Genomic DNA, 27,721 nt, shown 5'->3' with positions numbered 1-27,721 from the left:
TACAAATGATAACTGTGACAAGATACAAAAAGGGAAGTGTATAGTGACTTTTGGGACACCAAACTACATTGGCCCACTTTTCGGTTTGGATTGATAAGCTTTTATGTATACTAAATGTAGGAGCAGTAAACTAAGTATGAAAATGCTTAACATTCAGTGCCAGGCTGAAGGGTAAATAGTGCTCAGGAAGTGATTGACTTACCATAGTGATTGAGCAAAACAGCTATTTTAATCCATTCCATTCCATTTTCCATACCGCTTATCCTCATTAGGGTCGCGGGTGTACTGGACTCTGGGCGAGTGGTGAGGTACACCCTGAACTGGTCGCCACCCAATCTCAGGGCATACTTAGACAAACAACTATTCACACCTAAGGGCAATTTAGACTCGTCAATCAACCTACCATGCATGTTTTTGGAATGTGGGAGAAAACTGGAGTACCTGGACAAAACTCACGCAGGCACAGGGAGAACATGCAAGGCCGGATTTGAACCCCAGTCCTCAGAACTGACTGGCAGATGTGTTAACCAGTTGTCCACCGTATCGCCTGTTTTAATCCCACGTTTAATATTTTGTTTTGATATTATATTCCAGAGCTGAACCTGCAAAAAACCCGAACAAGTGTATATCATAATGTGTAAATATACCAACGTGTTCAAATGTGGGAAGATAACAGACAAATTCATCTAATGTATTCAAGTTTAAGTGACAGCTGTTGGCCAGATATAACAAAATTTAAAAACAAAGTAAAGTGTGATTTTAGTGTATCTCAAATATCCTAAATTTAAATAACTAAATAAAACTCTACAAATCCGTCTATTGATTACAGTTTCCTTAAAATTTAAAATGTGTAGTGGGGTTATGGCTTCCACCAACCTCCATGTCGTTGTTCAACAAGAGTGGTAAACGTTTTCACATGTCTACAATACTTTAAAAGGGTCCTAAGGACACATGATGATGTAGTACCTATATAGACAAAGGTTACCAAACAAAATAACGTGTGTAAATGCACGTACTGTATTCCTAATACTCTACTGCATTAAGATTGTAGTTTTATCTCCACAGACGCAATTGCGAAACCGTAAGTTTAAAAATTCCGACATTATTGATGACGGGAACGCATCACCGTCAAGTGTCTGAGTTTGGTTTATTCAGCGTCCTCCTCGTTACTATGGTGATATGCCTTGCCCCACACTCGTTGGCAGGTGAAGATTACTATTATGGCCTCGATGGATTTACCAGCAACCTATTACGGCAAAGTTGACAAAAGAAACCCGGTCATTGTATCTTTTGAGCGAGACATTAACTCGTTTATGACCGTGATGAAACGAGTGGCGTCGTCGACCTGCCAGGACAACGTCTCTTATTTTAAAGGGTAAACTAGCTAGTTAGGTAACCGGCACGGCGTTATTTATTAATTGATGTTTTAAAATTCACATCACTATGTTTTGGAGCAATGTTTTACTTATTCGAAACAAAGTTATTAATATTATAAACAAAAACAAAAAAACGTTTTTTTTTCTTGTTTTGGTACCTATGAGTCGTATCAACGACTCGTGAGTCTTGTAATTTTCTTGTAATGGAGCAATTTGAAATATATGCTTTGAGGATTTATTTTAGGTGATGTACTATCCCAATACATGATACTCAACTTTCATCCATCCATCTATTTTCTGAATTTATGGAACAGATAATTACAAACAAGCTGGGAGGATTACTTTGGAAATGTAGTTGATTACAATTACAAGTCACCCTGTTGAAAATGTAATAGTGTAAATATTTCAATTACTTTCTCAACGTAATATAACTAATTGCATTTGATTACATTTTCATTTTTGTATTTTTCCTTGAAAAAGGTGGATTCATTGTTAATTGTTTTGGAATTAACCACATATTTGTTCTTTATACAAATAAACTGACAACAAAACATGATGAAATGTAAATACATAATTAAAAATGTGGAAGACATGATACCATGTTGACCAAATGACAAATAATAATAATAATGCATTACACTTACATATCGCTTTTCTAGACACTCGCACTTTAAAATGTCATGCATTATTCATTGACTCCTCAGTCACACCATGGTGGTGGTAAGCTTCATTAATTGTAACAACCCAGATAAGTGAATGTTCCATATATCAAGATAAAAGTGTTCAGTTGTAACTATGAGGCTAACCTTTTCAAAATCTCAGACAAACTAATAGATTGCACAGCAAGGTGGTGCTCCGAGGTCATATTTGGAAAAATATGTCATGTTTGAAAATACAGCAGAATGGCTGTGCCAATCACAAGTGTGGGCTTTAGAAAGATGAAGCCAAATGAAAAATAAATAGCTTTTACAGCTATTTTTCAAATGTAATTAAAAGTGTAATCATGGAAATTTTCAAAAGCAACTGTAATTTAATTACACATTTTCTTCCAGTACTATTATGGAACACAATTACAACAATTCTGTAATTAAATTACATAATCTCATTACACGTAATTAGTAACTCCCCAATAAGGGAGTGAAACTGCCATAATGAGGTGCCCTGTTACCACTGTCATCATTGTGTTGAGTGTTTTGTTTTAAATAACTTTGGAAGGATTACACTGCTGGCTGAGATCTGGCGAAACTTCAAACCACGTCTGCCTTTTAAATTGTACCAGGAGCGCATGTTACAGATTGGAGATTTCCTCACTGGATTGAAGGTAATTGTCAAATTGTCTGTATTTGAGACAGTTTATTTGTTAATCTTATTTTAAATTATTTGTCTCTTATTCACGCAGTTGTACCAGACGGCTCTGTCGCAAGGCTACAGTCTGCACCTGCTTCAGTTCTGCTCAACTAGTATAAGTGACATTACAGATGTTGACCACTTTGTCAACTGCTTTTTTCCAGACGGTTTTGACACAGACCAAGATGTCTTTATCATGAAGGTATTGTGTTGTTGAATTTTGTTCATTTGTCTTCCTTGCCACTACAAATGTTGTCATGCAAAGACATTGCTGATAATTGTATTATTTTTGTGTCCTGGTCTGTGTGTGCATGTAGGTTCGCTCAATGCTGGGCTGTGCGCTGTGTATATTTGAGTTGGAGAAAAGGCCCATGGTCCTCAGCCAGAAGGGGCTTTCGAAACTGCTGCATGTGCTGAACTTTATCAGGATAATGATGCAGGCTTTTCAGCAGAACAAGCACCTCTGCTGGATTATTTATAATGGTTGACTATTTCAATTTTCTTAATATATGTCCAGCATGTTTTTTTGGTGAGACAGATTAGGCCAAAACTTATATTTTCTTTTCCATACTTGCCTTTTCCAGGTACGTTGCACATCTTCAAAATGTGTAGTTACCTGATGGCGTTGAATCATAGTGCAAAGGTATGCTGATTTCAGATACGTCAAATCCTTAAAACTCTCCTTTCACCTCAAGCAGCATGTTGTGATATAATTGGAAATCCATTTTAATATTTTTTTTCCTTTTGTGATCCCTTCAAGGCGTTGGAGTACCTTCTGTGGGCGAGCCTCTCTTTAGAGTCAACCATGCCTGTCATGACTGTTAAACATCTGCCATGGCTTGTGAAACTCTACTGTGCTGTCTGTCACTGTTACTATGACAACCAAGCTTCCCTACAGGCAGAGGTGAACCCTACTTGTCACTCTGTTCAGACACCTAAATGACGACAACTCCGGACCAACCTGACCTTAAGCCTAAACTATCTTCATTAATGCTAAAATTCAGTAAAAAAGAATGTCTATCAAGAGCAATTCTTTGAATTTTATATTTTTATGTTTTTGAACGCTAACAGGAATTTGCCCGGAGAGCACTTGGAAAAATCAATGACCTTGCAGAGCAGGAGAAGGATAAGGAGAATAGTGGTCCTTCAAACAAAGAGACTCAAAGGGCCTTCAGAGAAGCCTCCATCAAGGCATTAAACTACTTTAATATTTTGTTAATACTGTAATGTCATACTTCTTTGCTACAATAATATCCTTCAATATCAGTAGGCATTTAAAGGATGAGAAAGGCAAATCATGATGCATATCATTTTACGATTTTAACTACCACCTTTAGTTTTCGTTCCAAACTCATAATGATTTTTTTCAGTTAACTGGTTTATTTTAAACAAAAATGTTTTTCTTCCAGCTGGCTGCCATGATGTTCAAGCGGGCTGTGTTTGAGACCAGGAGGAAACCCAAACACATGATTACAATCAAGAGCAAAACTACTCTAAAGGACTTTCCGAATGTAAAGAAAAGCTTATAAAAGCAATTATAAATGCGCTCTATAGAATACTGCTGATTTAAAATCAATATTCAGCAAGGAGACTATTCGTGTTGTTGAGTTTACAATTTACATTGTTGCTTTGATGCTGAAATTTGGCGGTAAATTTGATAGCCCAGCTATTAAAAGCCAATCGTCATTTTAGTGAATTCCCATAAACTACCATTAGTTCCCATTGAAAGATTCCAACTTTGAAAATTGCCAAAATTTTGCAAACCTAATTGCCGATGTAGATGTCGTTCTTGTTTTTCCAGTTTTTGACTTGTTCTTGTCACTATTTCACCAATAGGGCAACAAAGCGCCATGATAAAGACATTTAAATGTCATAGATTTGTTTTTGTTTGGCATTGTCAATTTTAAAGAACTAAAGTGATCTAAATGTGCTATAGATACCGTGGCCTCGTAATGCCACAGAGCGAATGCTGATGGGCCTCTTTGACAGCAGTGCAGCACAATTCTTGGGCGTTTGTGAAGCACTGTGGGACAGCTCCATGCGCCCGCTGCAGGCAAGGCTGCCGGAAGAGCTGGAGCTGCAGGAGGTGGTCCTGGAACTCTTCGCCTCTGGCATCAGTATATTATCTGGTTAGTAAAACGAACAATTAAAAGCACAGGTGATAAAGAGAAAATGTTGCTGGTGAGATTGCAACTGGAATTTCTGTTTTATCAAGGAGTGGCTACGACCTGTGACCAGAAACGTCAAGAACAGTCTTCTGTACCTCTCAGTGCACTGTCCACAACATCAACTCTGATGGAATTAGCTACTGCAGGTAATTTATTATTATTATTTTCTGTCCATTTTTATTCATTTTCTACACTCTGTGATCAGTTTCATGAGTGTGTTGTGATGTGTCATCTTACTACAGGAGAACACAAAGTGCCTGTCACTACCGCCGTCAGGTTCATTAAGTTAATGATTCAGTACAAGCAACCGGACGCTTTCGCCGAACATTCACGATTGATGCTGCAGATTTTGACTGTGAGCTCTTCTTTGCTTGTCCTGTTTTGTGCAAAAGTAGAGGAAAATCATTTTATGAATGTCTTAAAGGATGCTGTCTGTGTATGTCAGATTGTGGAAGGGCCTGCATTCAGGAAGTCAGAATACGAGCTCGCCTTGATAAATGGTTTCAGCACGCTGAAATCCTCCCATAGAAGGCGCCTGAGAGAGGACTTAACTGGTAGTAGAAGTGATTACTAGTGCAGTGTTTCCCAACATTTAATGAGCAAATCTCACAGCACACCATCAAACAAAAATATCAGAAAATATATTATTTATGGGCCATTTCACCAAATTGCTGCCATTTGCGTCTGCAAAATTAACTGTAAAATACATTGTTTTATTAAGCCAAGTGTCCTGCAAATGTATCACATTGCTGTCCACACGTTCTAAAATTAATCTTTAAAATGAAATACCTGCATGAGAAATATTTTTTTGTTTACACATTTGTGTTACGCCTCATCCCAACAATACTTTAACATTATTTTCCTTTGGTTTATTCTTAAAGTGCACACTTCAGTCGTGTTCCCGCGTTTTTACTCAATCCTGTTACGCTAACACGTTAACCCTTTTGAAAAATTTGGATTATTGCATAATTCAAATGGTCCACAGGAAGTTGCATCATATGCAGCTCCTCTGCAGATCATGGGAAGGCCAAAAGTAAGGTGACTCATATATTTTTCTTTATATTTAATGATATTTTAACTATAACTGGAGGGGTTTAAATCTCAACACAGTTCGGTTACCTAAAGGATATTTTTAAAATTTTATTTTCTTATTTTCAACATATATCTTTGGTTGAATCTCTGTAATTTGCTTAATGTCAACACACTATTAGCATTACTTTGACTCCTGTTATTTAAATGATTAGATTCAGTACAATAAAATCATGACAAGAATATAAAGTTGCATAAGATGGGCAATTACACATTTTGAGTAGTTCAATTATCAGAGTTAGATTTGATAAAAGACAACAGTGTCAATTTATTTTGAGAGTCACAACAAGCTAATGGCACCTATAAGACGGAATGGCCCTCATGCTGAAATAATGATGACGCGTGATGGTAGTGAAAGAGCATTTATTTGCTCTGCCTGTCACTATTTGCCGCTGGCATAGACAGGTGAACAAAAACATTTTTGAACCAAAGTTAAATTGGATCATTTTCTTCAGCACATCTGATCATCACTCACAAAACACAAGTGGTTGGTAATCACTGATGTAGTGTATGCCTCCATGTGAGCTTCTATCACGAGCAAAATTATGTTTTTATAGCAAACCCATTTCTGATGATTGAGTTGTATTCAAATCACAACATGGCCTTGTTCATCAATGTTTTCGACAGACAGGTACAGGGGGTCACTCGATTGCATCATTGGCCTGACAGAGACTCTGCATAAGGCAGTTTGTGATTCTGTTCCTGTAAGTTTACATTACACTATATCCATGTTTATATTACACTATATCAATGTTGTGTTTTTATGCAGCTTATAAAAAACATGACATTCAGCTATAGATTATGGAGATGAACCTGATATGTTACATGTATATGTGGGATGTAGGACTTTCAAAGTCTTCAGACAAAGAGCATGGATGTGTGCATGTATTGTTTTATAGGAGGCACAGCCAGATGTAGAACTAGTTTGGGATGTTTTACTCTTTCTGTGGGGGAAGCTAAAGCTGGTGATTCTGATGGATCAGATGAAAAACCCAGAATTCACACAGGACCATGACAAGGTAAAACATGAACTGTAAGAGTGTTTTTAAACAGTTGCCATCTGATAAATTTTTAATTGGTGCATGCTGCTATTTCTCCCCTTGCCCGTACAGTGGGCGTGGTGCCTATCCATGCAGTGTGAGGTGGCCTTTGCCTGTGACCTGGCAACAGTTGACTGCATAAAGACAGCAGAGATGATCCACAGCTTGGTCTTATTGCTCGAGAGTGCGGCTGATCGCAGTAAGCATAGTGATCACACTGCTTTTGTTCTCAAACATGTTGCAGATCTTCCTCGCTACCAGATGAGAAAGAGACTGTCATTTATACATTTATTAGATGTTTTAATTTTTAAAACCTGTGTTTGTTCTCCATAGTTCCACCTAAAGTCAAAGCTGGTAGTGGAAAGAAATATTGCTTCACTCTGCTTAAGGTATGTGAACTGCATTTTACATAGAATCAATCAATAGTTCATAATAAATTAGAGAGGAACCTTGGGATACGAATTTAATTTGTTCCGTGAACCCATTCTCAAACTGAAACGTTCGCAAACCAAGGTAAGGTTCCCATTGAAATGAATGGGCCTTTATATTAGTCATTTTTCATAGATTGTAAATTCAATAAAAATTAATTTAATATTATCTGTCTACATGTGTTGCTCCACCGTTTGTGTTTAAATATCCGTTGCCTTTAAAACCCGGACTATCGATGGTTTGCATGCAATGGTGTTTTGCATTGTTTGTTAGAATTAAACTACGCGGACTTTCCTCAGGCAAAGCTACGTATGTGGTTGTTTTAAATACACGTGAAATTCTCTTAGTTTGATGTATAGTTTGACAGTAAACCAAATGGGATTGGTATTAAACAGCTTGAAGCCTCTTTTTTGATGAATTGGTCAATATTTGACAAGCTGATACTTATTGTGAAGTGAGTTGAACTGAATTCACTGCCACCATACATCGCTCGTATCTCAACTTTGCGTTCTAAAGTTAAAGCAAAAAATCGTCCGAATAACGAGTCGTACATCAAACACATGTAAGTTGGGTCACTTGTATCTGAAGGCACCAGAGTATAAGCAGCTGTGGATTTTTGTTTGTTTGCAGGGGTCACGTAAAGAGCTTCTTCAGAAGGTGTGCATGGTAGTTGAGAAGGGTTTTGAGGCTCTGGTCAAGCGTGTGGTCACACTGATGCCCCAAGATGGCTCAGCGCCCCCTGACATTACTTACCTGCTGGTACGTACTGTCCGTAGGAGATTTCTGTATTTCTACAAAAGTTCCTATCTTCCTGTTTGGGTCCTGTGATTGTCCTCTCGTGCTCTCTGAAGAGGCAAGATGGAAACGGAGAGACTGAAATAACTGAGAAGCAAAAGGAAGAAATAGAGTCAGATGTTAAAAGGGATCGATCTAATCAGTCTACACATACAGCTATGCTTGCGATAGACATTCTTCTTGAACTGGACATCATCCACCATCGGGCATCTCTCAAGTTAATGCAGCTAAATGCAGGCGAGCCTCTTACGCTACAGTGCTCAATAACTAAAGCAGTTTCAGATGTTAATAGTGTTTAATGTCTCCAGTGACAGAGTCTGATCTCTTGGACAAGATCAAGAAGAACAAAGTGTCCAAAGCACTTTTTCTGATCCAGAAGGCCTTGCTTTTGTATGATGGAACGAAGTCAAATGAGTCCAGTGTGACCAGGAATCTACTAGAGGTTGTATGCAAAAAATATTTCTGTACTACTCACAAAAAGTATATATTATACTTTATATTCAGCTTTTGGGTAAAATGTCAGTACAAACCTAAAATTCACTAGAACCTTTTCAGGTGTACTTCATTTTACCTTCTCTACTTTCTGTCCAATTTTCCATGTTTGAGTGCTTTTTGCAAAATTCCATCCATCCATTTTCTGAGCCGCTTCTCCTGACTAGGGTCGCGGGCGTGATGGAGCCTATCCCAGCTATCATCGGGCAGGAGGTGGGGTACACCCTGAACTGGTTGCCAGCCAATCGCAGGGCACATACAAACAAACAAGCATTCACACTCACATTCACACCTACGGGCAATTTAGAGTCTCCAATTAATGCATGTTTTTGGGATGTGGGAGGAAACCGGAGTGCCCGGAGAAAACCCACGCAAGCACGGGGACAACATACAAACTCCCCACAGGCAGGGTCGGAGATTGAACTGTGAACTCAGAACTGTGAGGCCAACGCTCTAACCGTGCCGCCTTTCAAAACTTGGTGTTCTCTAAAAAAGAGCTGAATGGAGCAATTCATAACGTGTGATATATGAATCGATCAACAAATGTCCTGGTTTACATATATTTGGTATTTAAACACTCCTCTTCGTGACGCTGTTCACATTTGGTCATCATGAGACCAATACAGCAACTAACAATTGATCAACAAACAGTACCTGAGCATTGCGATGCTTCAAACAGGATGTTTTCGACAGAGCATTATCAGTGAACGCAACTGAATCAGAACGACTGGAAGTGTCACAGAAAGGCATAGAAGTGCAAATCCTTTGAAATGTATTGGTTGATTCAATGATCAAACATGACATTAAATTTTGACATTCATCCCCTTGTTAGACCTAAACAGTTGTGTGAAAAATACTGATGTATTGAGCAGTTGGACATGTCAATGCAAAAGTTTAGAAAAGGTCAAATTAAGTTCACCCGTAAAGGTTGTAGTGCATTTTAAAAAAGTTTTTAAAGTCCTGTATATAATTGACATGCCATGAATAAGGATTAATTTCACTCTGCTTACTGATATTTACGAATAAACAATAAATATCTCATTCTTATCACTTTCACCAGGAAGCATGTGTTTTAATCGAGAAGGCAGCAATAGAAGAGAGAAAACTGTACATCGCCAACAACCCAAAGTTTGCACTTGAAAATAAAGTCAAAGTAATGAAGGAAGAAAAGGAAATCCCTCCACTTCGTCCCGTCCTAATCTCACGCACTAACCGCTCCTTAACCTTTGCTCCTGCTCCGTACCACATGAAGGAACAAGTGAGGTTTGTGAAGTTATCGAGTGCATGAGCAACACATTTTTCACAATTCATTTCCTCCCTACATCAATCAAGGTGTGCTGGTACCAACTGTGTGGACGTCCAGCTGAGGGTATCGACCTGAAAGTCCGCCTCGGAGACTGCAGCCTGGCAGGAACTGGAAATTTGGTATGGTTTTTATTCAAAATGTTGTCATCTAAGACTTGATACGTTCGCATGCTAAAAAGACAAACGGTTTGCAGGTACCAGCAATATGTGGTGAGTGGCAGCTGAAGGTGGAGCGGCTGGAACCGAACCAGAAGTATGTTTTTGCCATCGCGGCATACACCTGCCAAGGGAAGTTACTGGGCAACGCCATTGGCGCGTCGACCTTCCCACTGATGACTTCCATGCCGCAGTCAATGCTTTCGTCGTGGGCTCACTTGGCACAGGTACACTTTGCTTTCATGGGGAGTTTCACACGTGCACATATTGTGTTGTAGAATTGTCTTATCATGAAACGATGAAAGTAACTTTTTTTGCGTCTTCTCAGGTAGCATATCAAACCAAACAGTTTGACATTGCAAAGAGAGCCTGCAAGGAATTATGGAGCCATTTTACCCTTCCTGACAGTGGGCCTGACAGACCACCGGATAGACTTGCTTCAACAGCGTGAGGAGCTCATAACTATTATGTAAAGTTTGTTCTTTGCTTATCTCATTCTTCTCTATTCTCATTAAAGGCTCCATATGAAGTATCTGCAATGCTCGTCTCCACTCCTGTGTCAGCTCTTCCTCACGTCCATCTTCATTGAGACGGATATCAACATCCAGCAGCAATCACTCCTCTGTGACTCGGGCAGCATTTGTGGACTCTTTGTCTGGAAACAGGTTTGTACTTTATATTTCCTGGGGTCATTGACTCCAACGTAAGAAATCTAATCAGTATTAGCAGTGAAAAAGTCATTATTTATTTGAAGAAATCTAATATTCTGTTCACCCCACACGGATTTAAATACACAATATTTTCATGTGTAATGTATACAGGAAGCCAGACTAGCTGAATGTGAACGATTGCTGGTAGCCATGGACTTGGCTATGTGGCTAAATGACAGCAGTTCCGCTGTTCAAACTGTTGGAAGCTGTTATGGCCTCTTGGTTCCATTTATCTTCCATCAGATCCCTTGCGATCCAGCAATAAAGGTAAAAACATCACTTAGACTCTACCTCCTCTCCCAGTGTAGCATTATTTAAACCAAATTGGTATTGTGTTACATTTTTCAGTTGTTGTCCAAATGCTTAAATGTACTCAAAGAGAACGAAGCTCATCTCAAACAAAAATGGCCCAGAAACACAGTGGAAAGTCTTATGCACATGATTGCCTGCATCACCAACTATCTCTCCAAGGTGTGTATGCACATGTCTCAGCCCCTGTCAATAAATAATGGTCCTCCACTGCGGCATCATTAAGAGACCACTGGAAATGCAAACAGTGTTTAGTTCTAAATAATGAAGCTGTAATCTGGGATTTTTTAGTTTAGTTTTGTCAGTAACTATCCTCTATGGCCAGGCATTGCGTGGACTGAAGGAGGATCAGAAGGCCTCTGCGGTGATAGACTGTGGTCGTGCTCTTCTCCAAGACGTCTTTGATGCCCAAGAGCGGCTTAATAGACTTGCTCGCAAACGTGTGTCGGTAAAGATGAATGCTATTTTTAATTTTTTTGGGCCTCTCTGTCTTTCAGACTTCCATCCATCCATCCCTTTTCTGTACCACTTATCCTCACTAGGGCCGCGGGCGTGCTGAACTGGTCGCCAGCCAATCGCAGAGCACATATAAACAAACAACCGTTCGCACTCACATACACACCTACGGGCAATTTAGAGTCTTCAATCAACCTACCATGCATGTTTTTGGGATGTGGGAGGACAGTCACAAAATTGCTATTGCTACATTCATTGAAGCTTCAATTTTCAATCCATTTACTGTGTTATTCTGTATGTGTGTTCTTAGTCAAAGACAGAGGATCCTGCTGCAGGAAAGGAAGAAATGAAAAAATATGTTCAACTGAAGGTACTGTATGGAAAGTTCAAGGAGGTCATCACAGCTGATGCAGATCCCAACAAAGTCAAAGGTAAAAAACTATATTTAAATTAAAGTATCAAAGTCGAACAATCAAGGAGTTTGAATTTCCCCAAAACTTTTTCCTTAGGAAATAATAATAATTCAATGCTATAATTTGTTCTACTCATAATAATTAAATGCTGTAATTTGTTCTATTCAGATAGATGACATCATAAAACATCTAACTGTTCCAACAACCTTTTAATTCCCATTTTAACATTGGTAACTTTCATTCAGGAATAAAGTTATACAAGAAAGTAATGAAGAATTAATCCCACTATAAAATAAAATATAAATATCAAACGAAAATTAAGTAAAACTACTCGCCCCTTGAAGCTGTCTGACAAACAAGGAATGGCAAGGGAACAAAAAGTAACGTTTGTAGAACATCAGGTATTGGTGTTTTATCGATATTTCTAGAATTATACCGTGTCTGTGGGCAAGCAAAGAAGCACATCTTGGTATTTGTAGTGATTTGCATAATGAAGATGATGTTTTTTTGTTATTGTTGTTTTTTACTTTTGAGGCATTATTTCCAGAAATTTTTGTTTGAATTCCAAACTACTCAACGTTTGTTTTTGGATTGTCGATTGTATTCTTCACTTTGTAATACATACAAACGGTCTGCTTAGGAACATATCCATCCATCAATCCATCCATTTTTTGAGCCGCTTTTCCTCACTAGGGTCGCGGGCGTGCTGGAGCCTATCCAGCTATCATCGGGCAGGAGGCGGGGTACACCCTGAACTGGTTGCCAGCCAATCGCAGGCCACATACAAACAAACAACCATTCGCACTCACATTCACACCTACGGGCAATTTAGAGTTGTCAATTCACCTACCATGCATGTTTTTTGGGATGTGGGAGGAAACCGGAGTGCCCGGAAAAAAACCCACACAGGCACGGGGAGAACATGCAAACTCCACACAGGCGGGGCCGGGGATTGAACCCCGGTCTCAGAACTGTGAGGCAGACACTCTAACCAGTCGTTCACCGTGCCGCTGTAAAGTCAAGACAACAATCAAAAATAATATGTATTTTAGTAAAACTACATACCTGGCAAGAAATCCAAATATGGTTTGACCCCATTTTAACACAGACGCGCTAACCAGTCGGGCACCGTGCCGCGCTTAGGAACAGAATTTAATTCAAATTAAAAAAAAAAAAAAAAATACATCACATCACCTCACACTGCATGTCACAAGAATATTCACTACCATATTCAAATAATGGCCACTATGTATGTTTCCATAGAGAGTTCCCCCTCACTGAGTGGTTCTGAGAATTCTGCCACACTGCGTGAGAGGATCTTCACTAGCAAGCTACAGCATGCTTATCGAATCAGTACGTAGCGTGCAACATATTCTGTTTCAAATCGACAATTCCTGAATTCAGCCCTGCGTGTCTTGTGTTTTTTCATAGTGATGCAGCTTGGCAACCATTCAAATTTCTTGGAGATTTCAGCATTATTACTTCAGAGAGCCTTGGAAGAAGGACACCTAGATCTTGTGTTACAATGGGGTCAAACCATATTTGGATTTCTTGCCAGGTATGTAGTTTTACGAAAATAAATCATTATTTTTTATTGTTGTCTTGACTTTACAGCGGCACGACTGGTTAGAGTGTCTGCCTCACAGTTCTGAGGACCGGGGTTCAATCCCCGGCCCCGCCTGTGTGGAGTTTGCATGTTCTCCCCGCGCCTGCGTGGGTTTTCTCCGGGCACTCCAGTTTCCTCTCACATCCCAAAAACATGCATGGTAGGTGAATTGACAACTCTAAATTGCCCGTAGGTGTGAATGTGAGTGCGAATAGTTGTTTGTTTGTATGTGCCCTGCGATTGGCTGGCAACCAGTTCAGGGTGTACCCCGCCTCCTGCCCGAAGATAGCTGGGATAGGCTCCGACACTTGTGAGGATAAGCAGCTCAGAAAATGGATGGATGGATTGACTTTACACTAAATATACATTGTAGAGATTTTGCTCATGTTGATAATGACATAACAGTTTGCAAATGGTTCTGTCTCTGCCAGGAGAGATGACGAAATGATTATGTCTGCCAAATGTTTGGAGAGAAACACTTTGTGTGATAAAGAAACTAATAAGTCCACTGCGACAGAAGGTCAATCATCACAGGTAAAAGTACACATGGCTATGCAATGGGAATACATAGGGGCATATATGGCCCACCCAGGTGGTGTTTTCCTTCAAACTCAGGTCCTCAACCAGAGGCCGGGGAGCCATTGGCAGCCATAAATGCCCACATGGCCATGCAACCAATTGTCCCATTACTTTTGGTACCTGAAAACAATGTGAGGCACATTTACAAACTGTTGCGAGTCCTACACCGTTCACCTGATTTTGATGTAAATACCCTCAAATTGAAGCAGTTAAAGGATATCTTGTTTGTTCCATTGCAAATCCATTGTGGTGGTATTTAGAGCCAAAAAGATGAGAATTGTATTGATGTTCTAATATTTATGGACCTGACTGTGTGTATGTACATATAAAAAAAAACTAATGAATAAATTAATTATTAAATTGATGTCTTTTATTGTAGAAGACAACAAAAAAGTCTCCAAAGAAACGGAAGAAACTTAGACGTGGTGCCATTCTGACAGCGAGAACTGTCAGGTAGACTATATACATATACAGTAGGTGTGCGTGAGACGTGTAAAACTGTGTTGATCTCGATGGCATGCTATCTTCATTGCGCAGAGAGTTGAAGGCTGTAGAGCGTCTGCTGAGTTCAATGAATACTGTTGTGGAACGGCACTCGAGGCGGCTTCAGCTGAGAAGGAGGTGCTCAGAGGAGAGAGTGTGGAGGTCTCAGATCAATTACAGCATCGCTCAGGCACATCTTTCATTATTCGAAAAGGATCTTCACCCATTGCATGAAGGATCCCTGCAATCCAGGTTCACACATATCTCATACAACCACTTACTTCCCATTGCCACATATTGCTAACCATGTGTGAGGGTTTATAATCTCAGTACCTCTGTAACAATGACAATTAAAGATGACTAATATTGTACTCCACATGTTTCAAATATATATATACATACATTATTAATTTCTCCACAAATTAAAGCAAATTACTCTCTAATTGCGCTTTCATCATTGAAATGTATGAAACAGTGCAGAGGATGAGGTATACATTGAGGTTGTCTACAAGCATACAAGTGTTATAGTATAACTTTGTAAATGCTGATTATTTTATACAGCTCTTGTATTGTATCTCATTGCATTGTGCAGGTACAGACAAAATTATGTTCTGTATGTTTCAGATACAGCCACTTGAAGCCCTCGATCTTCTTTCTGGCCAACTCTGGTGTCCTTGTGAAGAGGAACTTACAGGAACAGCAAGCCACCATATGCGAAGTTAGTTCAGAGAGAGACTCGTCACACTCTGATCTGTCCGATGATGCTTCCAGCAAAGACTGTGAGAAAAATGGTAGGTAAGCTGACACAATGAAAAAAAAAAAGTGAAAAAGTGAAAACATTGCCTCTGTTTTTTTCCAATAGAGGATAGTTCTGACAGTGACGAAAGTTGTGAGGAGGCAGAACGCCACCCTCAAAAGCCTGAGCTGCTGAAAAACATGCCGTTGGACTCACTGGAGAAAGCTGCTTTACATCTACGCAGGGCCATGGTACAGTTTGTTAACATAGACAAGGGGTGGGCACATTTGGTTTTTAAAATAGACACATGGGCCAGGTCACTTGTATATGAGGTTAAAAAAAAGAATACAATCCATCCATCCATTTTCCATACCGCTTATCCTCATTAGGGTCGCACGTGTGCTGGAGCCTGTCCCAGCTGACTCTGGGCGAGAGGCGGGGTACACCCTGAACTAGTCGCCAGCCAATCACAGTGCACATAGAAACAAACAAACATTCATCACTAGGGGCAATTTAGAGTCTTCAATCAACCTACCATGCATGTTTGTGGGATGTGGGAGGAAACCGGAGTACCCGGAGAAAACCCACGCTGGCATGGGGAAAACATCCAAACTCCACACAGACGAGGCCGGATTGGAACCCGGGTCCTCCGAGCTGTGAGGCAGATGTGTTAACCAGTGGTAATTGATGTACGAATGATTCAATAAAGTTTTATTTTACTAATATTTTTGTATTTCAATTTTTGTTTTAAAATAATAAAATATTAATAATGTATAAGCTTGTTAAATTTTACTATTTATAATTATTTTAATGAAAACTAATTAAGCAACATTTTTTATGATTTTACAAATGTCATTTTAATAATAAAATAATAAATTATATTTTTTTATTATGTATTATTAATTTCATTATAATGAATTATTACTAATATTGTTGTAATTTATGTCAATGTTTTTATAATAAAACTAATGTTTGCTCAGTTGTTTTAATTTTTATTATTTGTTGTAAATGTAATTAACCAATTATTTAAATAAGAAAATATTTTACCAATATTTGGTGATTTTTGATTTGCAAATAATCAATTAAATAGCTATTTAATCAGTTAAAAAATTAATAAATACATTTGAAGTGAATTTTAGAAGGTAAAATGGCTGCATTAATTCAACAATTATTACAGGACTCTTGACAATGTAAATGTTCAGTGGGCCAGACTCAAGAACAAATCAGGCTGTATATGGCCATACTTTTCCTACCTCGGACATAGCTGCATCAATTACAAATTGCATTCAAGTACTGTATTACAATTTTTTTGTGGTATGTATTGCATTTCTTTTCTTCTTCTTCTTCTTTAGGTATTAGCCCACCGCGGAGGTCACTGGACGAATTTGCAGAAAGTCTGTCACACTGTGTGGGAAGAAAGCAACAGAATTATTGCATTAGAACAGACAGCTTCTCAGCTTCAACCTCCCTTCCTGGTTACATCAGATGAGTTGCACAACACCTTCACCCCTCTATTAGTGCTTGCAACAGATCTTATCATGGACATGCTAAGCAGACTGGGAGTAAGTCACATACACAATAATACATACACGTTGCCGTCTGTTCTAAACAGTAAAGCACAACCATTAGCATAGTCCATTTTGTTTTGTCCAGTTTTAACCACCTCTTTGTTATCACCTTAAGCTGTGGCGTTTGTACGACAGCGTGACTGAGGAGGAACAAGAGTTCAGTCTCTGTTTCTCAGCACCACTGGATGACTGCACCCAAGTGGACATGCGTTTTGTCCACAATTTGGTGTTGCGCACTCTGGAGCTGCTCCATGACAATGGCAAATGGGAACGCCTGGCACATTTTGCCTTAATTTTCAACTCATACACCCGGTAAATGTGAATGTAATGATCGGGTTTTAAGCACAAGATGAGGAGAGCTGTGTCGGAAATGTGCTGAACAAAATATTATACTGTTTTGATATTTTATTTAGACAAATTTGCATCATATGCAGGTATGTTTGTAGTTTGACCTTTTATTTAGCTGGTTAAAGAAACTAAAATTTTAGAAGCACCTCTCTGTATGTCACAATGCACCGGGGGATTTGTAAAAGCAGCTCTTGTATTGGCCAATAAGCATATATTTGGCTGGTAATATGAGTGGCATGGTAAAAACATGCATACTGTACTGTATAACATGCTGCAATCAATAATAACAATAAATGTGAACGTGGCCTGTGTCATCCTAGTGAACGATACGCCTTGACAGTTACTCCCCTCTTGGCCCTCGCCCAGAGGAAGCTCCTTGAAAGGATTCGGACTAATGGAGGTTCAAAAGTCCCACAACCACACCATGTCAAGACTCGGTGGGCCACTGGAAAGGAGGTAGCACATTAGAGTATCATCATTCAGGAAATTATTCCACTGCATTTCAAAGCATCCTGTTCTGTTTGTGTATTTGTCCCTTTTGTGTTTTAGGTAACATACAAGAGTTATGCAGGGTGCCACCTGTTCAGTGGGTGGGTTCCTCAGTCTACCCACCAGTCATCAAGCTCCGTAGTGAAGATCACGCCGACTGAAGAAACTGAGCTCATAGGTTAGAATACCAACTGTAGCTACATGCATGTTTTTATTATGGGAGTCATGTTTTTGTGTTTTGTGTTTCATTAAGATGCAGAAATGAAGCGCTCCCAGCTCCTTGTGTGTGTTCCTCTAGATGTGGCGAACACATTGCACTTTTACCGTCAAGCCGTTGAAAGAATACCGCATTGTCTCCAAGTGTTCCGCTATTGCCGATCATTACTGCTCCTGCTACTGGCTCATACGCAACCGGGTTTTGAAACTGAGCAGTGCTGTGAGATCACATCAGACCTGATTGACTTCAATCCCATACTTATGACCACACCAAACATCCAGCCTTGGGACCTGATTAATAAAGACTACGTCACTCCGGACACTCTCTACAATCTCCCCGTCAGCCCTGACTGCATGCCCAGAATCATCTCTACGTACTTTGCATCCACAGGTAAGAGCACAAAATACATGACAAGTACAAAGGCTGCAGATAACTTATAATAATAAGATAATTTTCAGAAAACTAATTTAAGATGACGGTGTTTAGCAGTTATAGGCTTCATATGTGGTACCTGGGCCATAAACAGAGACTTAATCAACTTAATCCACCTCTTAATACCAACACTATATATAACATTGCAATAATAGAAACCATCAATACTATATGAAAACGTAATGTAACAGCACACAACTGTATTACATACTGTAACTCTACATCTTCTGGAGGAGTTCAGAATAAATTTGTATCTAATAACATGAGAAAAACATTCATCCATCCATCCATTTTCTGAGCCGCTTCTCCTCACTAGGGTCGCGGGCGTGCTGGAACCTATCCCAGCTATCATCGGGCAGGAGGCGGGGTGCACCCTGAACTGGTTGCCAGCCAATCGCAGGGCACATACAAACAAACATTCGCACTCACATTCACACCTACGGGCAATTTAGAGTCTCCAATTAATGCATGTTTTTGGGATGTGGGAGGAAACAGCAGTGCCCGGAGAAAACCCATGCAGGCACGGGGAGAACATGCAAACTCCACACAGGTGGAGCCGGGGATTGAACCCCGGTCCTCAGAACTGTGAGGCAGACACTCTAACCAGTCGTGCCGCTGTAAAGTCAAGACAACAATCAAAAATAATTATTTATTTGAGTAAAACTACATACCTGGCATGAAATCCAAATATGGTTTTACCCCATTGTAACACAAGATCTAGGTGTCCTTCTTCCAAGGCTCTCTGAAGTAATAATGCTGAAATCTCCAAGAAAAAAAGAGAAAACCCACGCAGGCGGAGGGAGAACATGCAAACTCCACACAGGTGGGGCCGGGGATTGAACTCCAGTCCTCAGAACTGTGAGGCTGACGTTCTAACCAGTCGTCCACCGTGCCGCCTGAGAAAAACATAAAAAATATAAAATCTCCTACTCACCAGAGATGCTGATGTGCGCAGATCTCTATAGACATGTTTGGCTTGTCAAAGTTTGCTGTAAGAAATCTTGCTCTGACCAACCAATGAGAGGGCTGAAAAAGTTATTGGGCTGGCCCTGCAAGGCGAATTTAAAATCTGATTGGTTAAAAAAACAGTCCTATTGCTAATATAGTTTAGGTTACGTCCAGCACTATTGATTGTGAAGGCCTTGGGAAGATTAGATTGACAAGGCGGCACACAGAGCCTGAAATCTGATAGGACAAAAAAAAAAAATTATTAATTTAAAAAAATCTAACATACACATACTGGAAATAGTTTAACCAGGAGAAACACTACGGAAAAAAAGAATAGACTGTTGGGAATAAATTAATAAAATTCCATGGAACAAATATTATAATTTAAATTGTAAATGTAGGTCAGTGCTTTCCGTATTGTTTAGGCCAGCAGAGAAAGCCTTCCAGGCCCTGACAGTCTGTGTTCAGTTTCGGCATCAGGCAAATTTGAGATGTGAAATATTTATTTTCCTTACTTACAGAATATCTCCAGACCAACAACCAAGAATTCCTCAGTGTATTTGCTCTGCATGAAATGGGAAACCTGCATTTCTATGACTTAAACACACGGTCAGAAATCTATTTTCTCTCCAGTCTGTAAATGTGTGCATGCTGAAACAAGTCTTTTCATTTTAAGCCTTGTCTATGCAATTACACAGCCCAAACTAGGTTAAAGAGGTTGCCAGCTTTCATTATTGTCCTGGATTTTTTTCTTCCTGTTTTTCTTTTTCCCTACAGAATGGCACATTCTTGCTGGAGTAAAGCTGTAGATGCTGCCTTACACAGCACAGCGGTGATCGATAAATGGGATTGGGTATCATTTGGGGGTGGCACTCTGCAACAAACGCTGAGACAGGCTGGCATTTGGGGATGTCTCCAGGCAGCTGTGATCACTGCTAAAATTGCACAGTGGGTTCTAGTGAGATTTATTAAAATGATTTTGCTTTTTTTGTACTTGTTGACAACATGAGCCTTTGACACTTCAGCTATTTGTATCAGGTATATTCTAACTTCAGATATCAGCCAAAGGACCAAGTGCTGTCTCTTGTCAGCTCACCTTTTTAAGGTAAATTGTTTGGTTGCCCCTCAGTCTCAACACCAAGATTTCAGCTGTATCATTTTTATTTTATTTTTTGTACATATATTCATTCACATTACAGGTGCTCACAAAAAGAAAGGGATTTTCGACTATTGCGTGAAATTTTTGGATGAACCTAAAACGCACGATAGCTTTTACAGGTGACCTTAATTTGACATTTTCTAAACTTTTGAATGCATGTCCAACTGTTCATTGTTTCAGTACTTTTTGCACAACCTTCTGCTCTCGAACAAAGAGCTGAACACCAAAATTCATAACAGATGTTTGATCCATGTATCGACCAATACATTTCTTGGTTCAATTAGAATTGGTATTAAACAGTCCTCGTCATCATTTTGCTCACAATTTGACTTCATGAGCCCAAAACAAATACCACCTAACAATTGATCAACAGTACCTTGCCATTGCAAGGCTTCAAATAAGGTGTTTTCAAAGGGCAGTGCCCACTGAGCTTAGAGTGTCACAGTGTCAGAAGCAGGTTGCAAAAGAGATACAGAGAGAATGGACGAGTCACTGAAAGGCAGTATAAGTCGACATTCTAAGAAATTCGTCAATTCAAGAATCAAACACGTTTTGAATATTTCCGATCAGCAAGTTGGGCAAAAAAGTACTGAAACATTGAACAATTGGGCATTAAAACGTTTAGAGGTCAAATTAAGTTCACCTTTAAAGGTTCTAATAGATTTTCGGTTCATCCTGAAATTTCAACCGAAAGCTCAATATCCCTAACCTTTTGTGAGAAGTGTATATATATATTTATATGCGGTATCTATGATCCCCACCTTCTGTAGTGTGTGCTGTGCTGCTCCCTGGCTCACCCCCTGGATGACCTCCAGTATGCTTCATACAGCATCAGTGATAAACTACTCCCCGGGGTCGACCTTTTCTCAGAACCCCACAGGGCCGACCTCAGCGCCACTGTCGCCAGCCTGAACTTCGTCTGCCAATGGCTGTTCATCGCAGGCTACTACATTGCGGTAGACACGCCATTAATGAAAATGCGCAAATATTCTCTGGCGACAAACTTTAACTTCACCTGCACAATGTGATGAGATCCAATATAAGAATTATATAAAAAAAATTCTGCCTTTGCAAAGATTATTATTATTATCAGTTTTGACAATAATTTGTCAGAGAGTTATTTATTTAACAATGTGTATTATCGAGGTAGTAGTTTGCACGAGAACATACTGCATCCTGCTGAGAAATTCATGACTTTTACAAACCTAACAATCTCATTGAATTGCGTAGGTGTAACTAATAAAGTGTTCAATAAGTGTTTGATTGTAATGTTTTAAATAAAGTTTGCAATTTCAGCTTCTACCCACGCTGGCACTTCATCAGCATCTTGTGGGGACAGTGTGCAGAGACGTTCAACGCAATGTTGAAAGCAGAATACTTAAGGTCAGCATTAGTGTTTTGGTGACCGCTCCTACATGCTATTTACTCTAATGATTCTGGCGGATTTTTGTATGTGTGTTTATTTTGCTGATATTTACTGCAGGTACGTGCTCTCACTGAACTCCACTTCTTCTCTGAGGCCATAAAGGAAACAGAGCGGCTCTCAAGAGGGGCAGGGATTCTTCTCCCTAATGGACGCTACATCACTCATGAGTCTCGCCAAGTAAACACACACTCACTTTTCTATTGCTGCTTTTTAACTCAAATTTAAGAATATCTCATGATAGTGTTGTTACTTCTGGATTCAATTGTACAGTGTACAACGCCATAAAACATAATTAGATAATGCAATGTGCTCTTTCTGCAGTCAGAACAGTTGTTTTGTAACAACAAGTCCCTCCTGGACAATGTTCAGGTACTCGCTCTGCTCTATTTTGTGTGTTTTGTCATTGTGTCCATGTTCAGTGCATCAGGATTTGTTGTTTTTGCACTCAGTGTAAGGAGTGACTCTCTGATTTTTGTGTTAGGCTTTGGAGGAACTTGTGAGCTGTGAGCTTTCTCCAGAGGTCAGCATGCTTTATGGATCCACATTGAGCCTCCGATTTAACCTTGCACGTGTTCAACTCACCCTGGCCCTCAGTAGCACTGTAAATGGCCCGTCTGAGCCAGGTCTGCAAACATCAATACTGTATATACTTTTCTATGTGACATCTTTCAATGTGGATGATACTGTTTAAACTCAGAACAACAATATACATATCTGATTAGTGCCAGATGATGTAGTGAACCCAGAAGAACATGAACAAGTCCCAATGGACTCTGAAGTCTTGGACCAAGAAGAGGAAAAGCCAAAAGTGAGGGGATTTGCTTCCCAGCAGACCCTCACGCTCGAAAAGATCAAGGTATTTATTTTTATTTTGTTCCAATCTTTGCTTAACTTAACTTCCTGTCTTTATCTGTTATCCGTCTCTTCTGCTGTAGTACCTGCTACTAGAAGCAGCTACCCTCTTTTTGGACTCCATATTAGAGAAACTCCCATGTCCCTCCTACAGTGAAATTGAGAACATGGAATTGAAAATAGAGTCAAATCTTCTCAAGGCCAACCTCTACCTGCAGCAAGGACATGTTGCACAAAGGTTCAAGCAGCTTTTCATGTTTCATGTTTGTGTGCACATACCACCTATGATATTATGCAAATAATTAGTTTCATATCTTTACATTCTCAGTTCTGAAATGGCAGTTTCATCATTGGCGCTATTGCAGGACTTTAAAGAAGCCATACCAGATTATAAGAAACCAACCTCTGAGTTCCCGCTTACTGAAACTGAAACTGAAACTGAACAGGTCACATCTGCTATATATTCATAACAAAAAATGTCTGGAAAGAAAATAGATTTGTGTGTGAATGTGACAAGAATGGCTGATTTCTTAAAGTATAGTGTGCACTGATGTATGTGGCAAGTTGTGTTCTGTTCTGTCAACAGGGAACTGAACACTGCACACATCATGGAGACTGCCCCGGAGCAGTTGAGGCCAGTGAGAGGGTCGGAGGTGCTCTGTGGCTACGTTGCCGCATGGCGCTGCTCCGTTGCGTTCTTGTACAGGCCGCCGATGTCACTGTTCCTAATCCAGGTCTGTCTTTGTGGTTTCTCTCATGTTCAGGCTTTTATTCTGAGAGGTTTGTGTAGCAAAAACAAGAATGGGTATTTTATTGATCTTAGCTTTAAAACAAACACAAGGATAGATTTAACACTGCGAAGAAATTAATTTTATTATTTTCACCCTTTGTGTCTGACTTGAAAAAAATAATGTATACACCAGTCACAAAAACATATATTGTGCTTTCTGGGGAAATTTCAGGATGAATGACATGTGATGTGCATTCAAAGGTTTATTGGAGGTCAAATTAAGTTCACCTGTAAAGGTTCTAGTACATTTTAAGTCCATCCTGAAATTTTGGCCGAAAGCCCAATATCCCTAACTTTTTGTGAGGAGTGTATATTTATAAACGTCTTTTAAAGGTAAGCTTCATGACAAGGCAGCTCAGGTGTTAAAGCAGAGCTTGGAGGACTGTGCTCAATTAGGAGATGTCGACACTCAAGCCCTTTTGTTGGTTGAAGGTTCACAATTAAAATCACGAAGAAGGAGGGGAGATGACGGCTTGTCATTATTGCAGGTACCAACACGAACAACACATCTTGAGAATAGAAAAAAGTCAGACAGTGATGAGCTTTGTATAACATCATATAACATGTTATATAAAAAACTGCAACAAAATGGGAATAAAAGAGATAATTACTTGAATTCGGTATTTAAACCTGAATAGGTAGTTGGTAGATAACCACCACTGTAACTCTAATGCGTGCGAATACTTATAGGAAGCCGTGAGCCTACTGTCAGGACGCACTCGCATGCCACCGGGATCCAGCATGACTCTAATTAGAGCCACTTTGCGTCTTAGCAGCCTAAAAAGCACACAGAGTGGCAAACTTCGAAATCTGACTCATAAACTTTTGCAAAAACAGGTAGAAACATTACTACACACACACACAGTTTGTACATAAACACTATAGCTAAGTCTGTTTTTCTCCTTGTCTCAGCTGTGTGAGTTTGGTGAGAATGTTTTGTTGGATGATGGAAACATTTCTATTTCTCCTCCTGGGCCCAGAAACATTTACCTCCCTTACCTGCCAATGTTAGATCAAACAACTTAGCAAAAAAGGTAAGTACTATTTTCAATACTTTTGATCTATAATGACAAATGTCATGCAAATGGCTTAACTTGCCCCCATAATGGCAGAATACTACCATCTATAGATACATCTATACGTATTTTTATATTTAAAAAAAAGTGTCTGAACTGTATAAGTGTATATCGGTGTGTGATGCATTCATGTAAAATTCCTTCCAGGCCATATTTTCGATATCGGTGCAGTGACAAAGCCATTCCGGTGCAAGCTGGGACATCTGGAGCATAGAACTTCCAAGTCATATCATGAGTTAATAAAAAATATGACTGGGATAGCAGCCATTTCTGTTAAGAATACAAATAAAAATGTCAATAAAGATGAATGAGGGACTGTATTTTCTTCTGCCTGCAAAGTAATTCAAGGTCAGGATTTAGAAAGTGAGGAAGACCTAAATAAATACCATACAATGGTAATTCTATGGTGTTTTGAACATCCATGTCATTTAAAAATTATTTTAAAAAATTTAAGGGAACAGAAAACAGGTTATTGCAGACGCATTACAAAAATGTGTGGAAAGATATTTAAATGTATGCTTTGGAAATTTTAAATACTACAGATGCTTCCTTTGTGTATTAATTCCAACCATGATACAGTTGGTCATTTATGACGGTGTGCCATTCCTATGGTGGCGAAGGCAAGATCCAAGACCTGGACAAACACAAGAACCCCACAGCAGGCCCCACAGCCCGCAGGGAACCGCCCGGCTCCCCCATGGGAAGAGGAAGAGGCGACCGCAAGGAACGGAGAGAAGAGGAGGAAGCAGGCCCGAGGAGCAACAGGGAGGCCCCACCAGCAGCCGGAGTGGGGGACCCAGGTGGGCACCAGCCAGCACCGCCCCAGCACCCACAGAACATGGGCGAGTCACCATCACACCACCAATATTCACCAGGAGGTCGCCCTAGCGGTTCCCCGCCACCCCCGAGATCAGGAAGGAGTGAAAAAAGTCCCACCCCCACAGACCCCGGAGCAGCAAACACAGGGACAAGAGGAGAATATCCCCACACCATGCATGTGTCTTTTCACAATGCAAACCGATCTAAAATGTGTGAAAATAAAAATACAAATAAAAATAAATATAATAATAATAAAACAACAACAACCTCGACAACAAAGAATATAGAATTCCATTGTTTACTTTATGAAAATAGTCTTGCTATTGTCAAATGTCAAATGGCACCCTACTCAGGCAAAGGAATCAAGAGTCTAGATTTAGCATGTTGAGGAAAGGTGACCAGGTATCTACGTATATGTGTAATTTATTTTTTTGTTCTGCTGATATTTTTTCTAACGCAATATATTCTTTGATGAGATTTAGCCACTGATTGATGTTAATAGCTTTTTTGTTTTTCCAGTTTAATAGAATTGTTTTCTTAGCGGTAGCTAACGTGACAAGTAATGATTGTGAATATTTATTAGGGAGGTCAATTGTGCTTAAATCGCCAAGTATGCACAATCTTGGGGAACGTGGAATTAAAATATACGAGAGTTCTTGTATAACCGAAGACCAAAGGCATTGAATTGGTATACATTCCCATATAGCATGAAAATAGGTGTCTGGGGTACTTTTGGTGCATTGCACGCATATATTAGATGGAGAGAAGCCCATTTTATGCATAGTATACTAAGTAAAGTGTGTTCTATGGAGCACTTTATATTGTATAAGCTGTAGATTTGTGTTTTTGTCATTCTAAACATATTGTTACAAATCTGTATCCAGTAGCTACGGTCAGCAGACATGGAGAGGTCTTCTTCCCCGTTTGGTGATTAGTAAGTGCATTGATTTAGTACATGAAATTAATTTATAAACTTTTGAGAGATTTCTTTTACTTTGCGGGAGAAGCTTCATTATTTGCTTGACAAACTCTGGCAGTTCGAGGGTGCTCTGGAGTAAACTTACGAGAGATTTCTTTTACTTTGCGGGAGAAATTTCATTATTTGCTTGACAAACTCCGGCAGTTCGAGGGTGCACTGGAGTGTTGGTATTCTTTTTTTTTATTGCTGCTTTTAAATTATTGTATTGAAGAAGGTTTCCGGCTGTTATTTGGAATTCTTGGAACAATTCATCACGTGTCCTAAAAACATTATTGTTAAATAGTTGTTGTAGGTGTTTAATTCCATGTTGTTCCCATGTACTAAAATGAAGGGGTATATTATTAATTTCGAAATCTGGATTATGCCAAATTGGGGAGAGCATACTGGGAGCTAATTGAGATCCTGTTGATTCTAAACTTTGCCACCAAGCCGTTAATGTGGATGCGATTATTGGATTCCTGAAACATTTATGGCATTTAAGACTAGTAGAAATAAATGGAAGTTTTGGTAGTTTGATGTGGTTGCAGTCTGTTTGTTCCAATTCTAGCCAAGAATCCCACTCCTCACTGTGGTGCAACCATTTGACGAGGTATTGTAATTGGTTAGCTAAATAATAGTGTTTAAAGTTGGGAGCATTTAGGCCTCCCTCCTGTTTACTTTTCTGAAGAGTGGATAGACTGATTCTATTTTTCTTATTTTTTGAATAAAAAATTATTACAGCAGAATCTAATGTTTTAAACCATTTAAATGTGGGCTTAAATGGAATCATTGAAAATAATAATAAGAATCTTGATATCTACATTAATTAGTGATAAGGGCCGATAATTTGCCGGAGAGTGGTGTCTTTACCTGGCCTTAGTAATAACTTACTTGAAGCTCTGTTCATCCATTTTCTGAGCTGCTTCTCCTCACTAGGGTCACGGGCGTGCTGGAGCCTATCCCAGCTGTCATCGGGCAGGAGGCGGGGTACACCCAGAACTAGTTGCCAGCCAATTGCAGGGCACATACAAACAAACAACCATTTGCACTCACATTCACAACTACGGGTAATTTAGAGTCTCCAATTAATGCATGTTTTTGGGATGTGGGAGGAAACCGGAGTGCCCGGAGAAAACCCACACAGGCACGG

General features: G+C 39.5%; 1 protein-coding gene across 5 annotated transcripts; it reads left to right on the top strand.

Annotated features, from left to right (window-relative positions):
• The first annotated feature begins 719 nt into the window (after positions 1 to 719).
• LOC133467594 (cilia- and flagella-associated protein 54-like) lies at positions 720 to 27,011 on the top strand. 5 transcript variants are annotated; one of them, XM_061752635.1, is made up of 56 exons: positions 722 to 1,375; positions 2,592 to 2,697; positions 2,776 to 2,925; positions 3,041 to 3,206; positions 3,308 to 3,366; positions 3,484 to 3,627; positions 3,795 to 3,914; positions 4,133 to 4,234; positions 4,660 to 4,852; positions 4,939 to 5,037; positions 5,134 to 5,246; positions 5,337 to 5,445; positions 6,608 to 6,684; positions 6,880 to 6,999; positions 7,093 to 7,219; positions 7,354 to 7,409; positions 8,080 to 8,208; positions 8,301 to 8,481; positions 8,553 to 8,686; positions 9,797 to 9,994; positions 10,069 to 10,161; positions 10,236 to 10,424; positions 10,526 to 10,644; positions 10,715 to 10,862; positions 11,019 to 11,174; positions 11,256 to 11,378; positions 11,542 to 11,664; positions 11,983 to 12,103; positions 13,349 to 13,438; positions 13,517 to 13,643; positions 14,123 to 14,225; positions 14,650 to 14,723; positions 14,808 to 15,005; positions 15,378 to 15,544; positions 15,616 to 15,740; positions 16,842 to 17,051; positions 17,173 to 17,369; positions 17,726 to 17,861; positions 17,955 to 18,072; positions 18,148 to 18,501; positions 20,013 to 20,100; positions 20,269 to 20,439; positions 20,530 to 20,596; positions 21,421 to 21,606; positions 21,947 to 22,033; positions 22,134 to 22,253; positions 22,398 to 22,445; positions 22,558 to 22,699; positions 22,799 to 22,932; positions 23,012 to 23,166; positions 23,257 to 23,374; positions 23,515 to 23,662; positions 24,151 to 24,206; positions 24,409 to 24,555; positions 24,631 to 24,752; positions 24,942 to 25,259. In XM_061752635.1, the coding sequence occupies exons 1-55, from the start codon at positions 1,221 to 1,223 to the stop codon at positions 24,742 to 24,744; spliced, it is 7,290 nt and encodes a 2,429-aa protein (XP_061608619.1). In that variant the 5' UTR covers positions 722 to 1,220; the 3' UTR covers positions 24,745 to 24,752; positions 24,942 to 25,259. The 5 variants fall into 5 exon arrangements, 4 of the variants coding, with proteins under 4 accessions (XP_061608619.1, XP_061608618.1, XP_061608617.1 ...); XM_061752633.1 differs by lacking the exon at positions 24,942 to 25,259 and adding an exon at positions 25,374 to 27,011 and having other exon boundaries at positions 723 to 1,375; positions 24,052 to 24,206; XM_061752632.1 differs by having other exon boundaries at positions 723 to 1,375; positions 24,052 to 24,206; positions 24,942 to 25,257.
• Positions 27,012 to 27,721: the final 710 nt, after the last annotated feature.

This window comes from Phyllopteryx taeniolatus, chromosome 17, assembly GCF_024500385.1.
Source record: "Phyllopteryx taeniolatus isolate TA_2022b chromosome 17, UOR_Ptae_1.2, whole genome shotgun sequence".
NCBI classification, from domain to species: domain Eukaryota; kingdom Metazoa; phylum Chordata; class Actinopteri; order Syngnathiformes; family Syngnathidae; genus Phyllopteryx; species Phyllopteryx taeniolatus.
The sequence above is the reverse complement of the archived record's forward strand: the minus strand, read 5'-3'. Positions and strand labels throughout refer to the sequence as shown.

Bases quoted from the DNA above. Each gene is read 5' to 3' on its own strand.
- LOC133467594 (XM_061752633.1), top strand. From the start codon at position 1,221: ATGGCCTCGATGGATTTACCAGCAACCTATTACGGCAAAGTTGACAAA. The intron at 2,698-2,775 runs GTAATTGTCAAA...TTATTCACGCAG, and splicing joins ATTTCCTCACTGGATTGAAG to TTGTACCAGACGGCTCTGTC. The intron at 23,375-23,514 runs GTCACATCTGCT...TTCTGTCAACAG, and splicing joins CTGAAACTGAAACTGAACAG to GGAACTGAACACTGCACACA.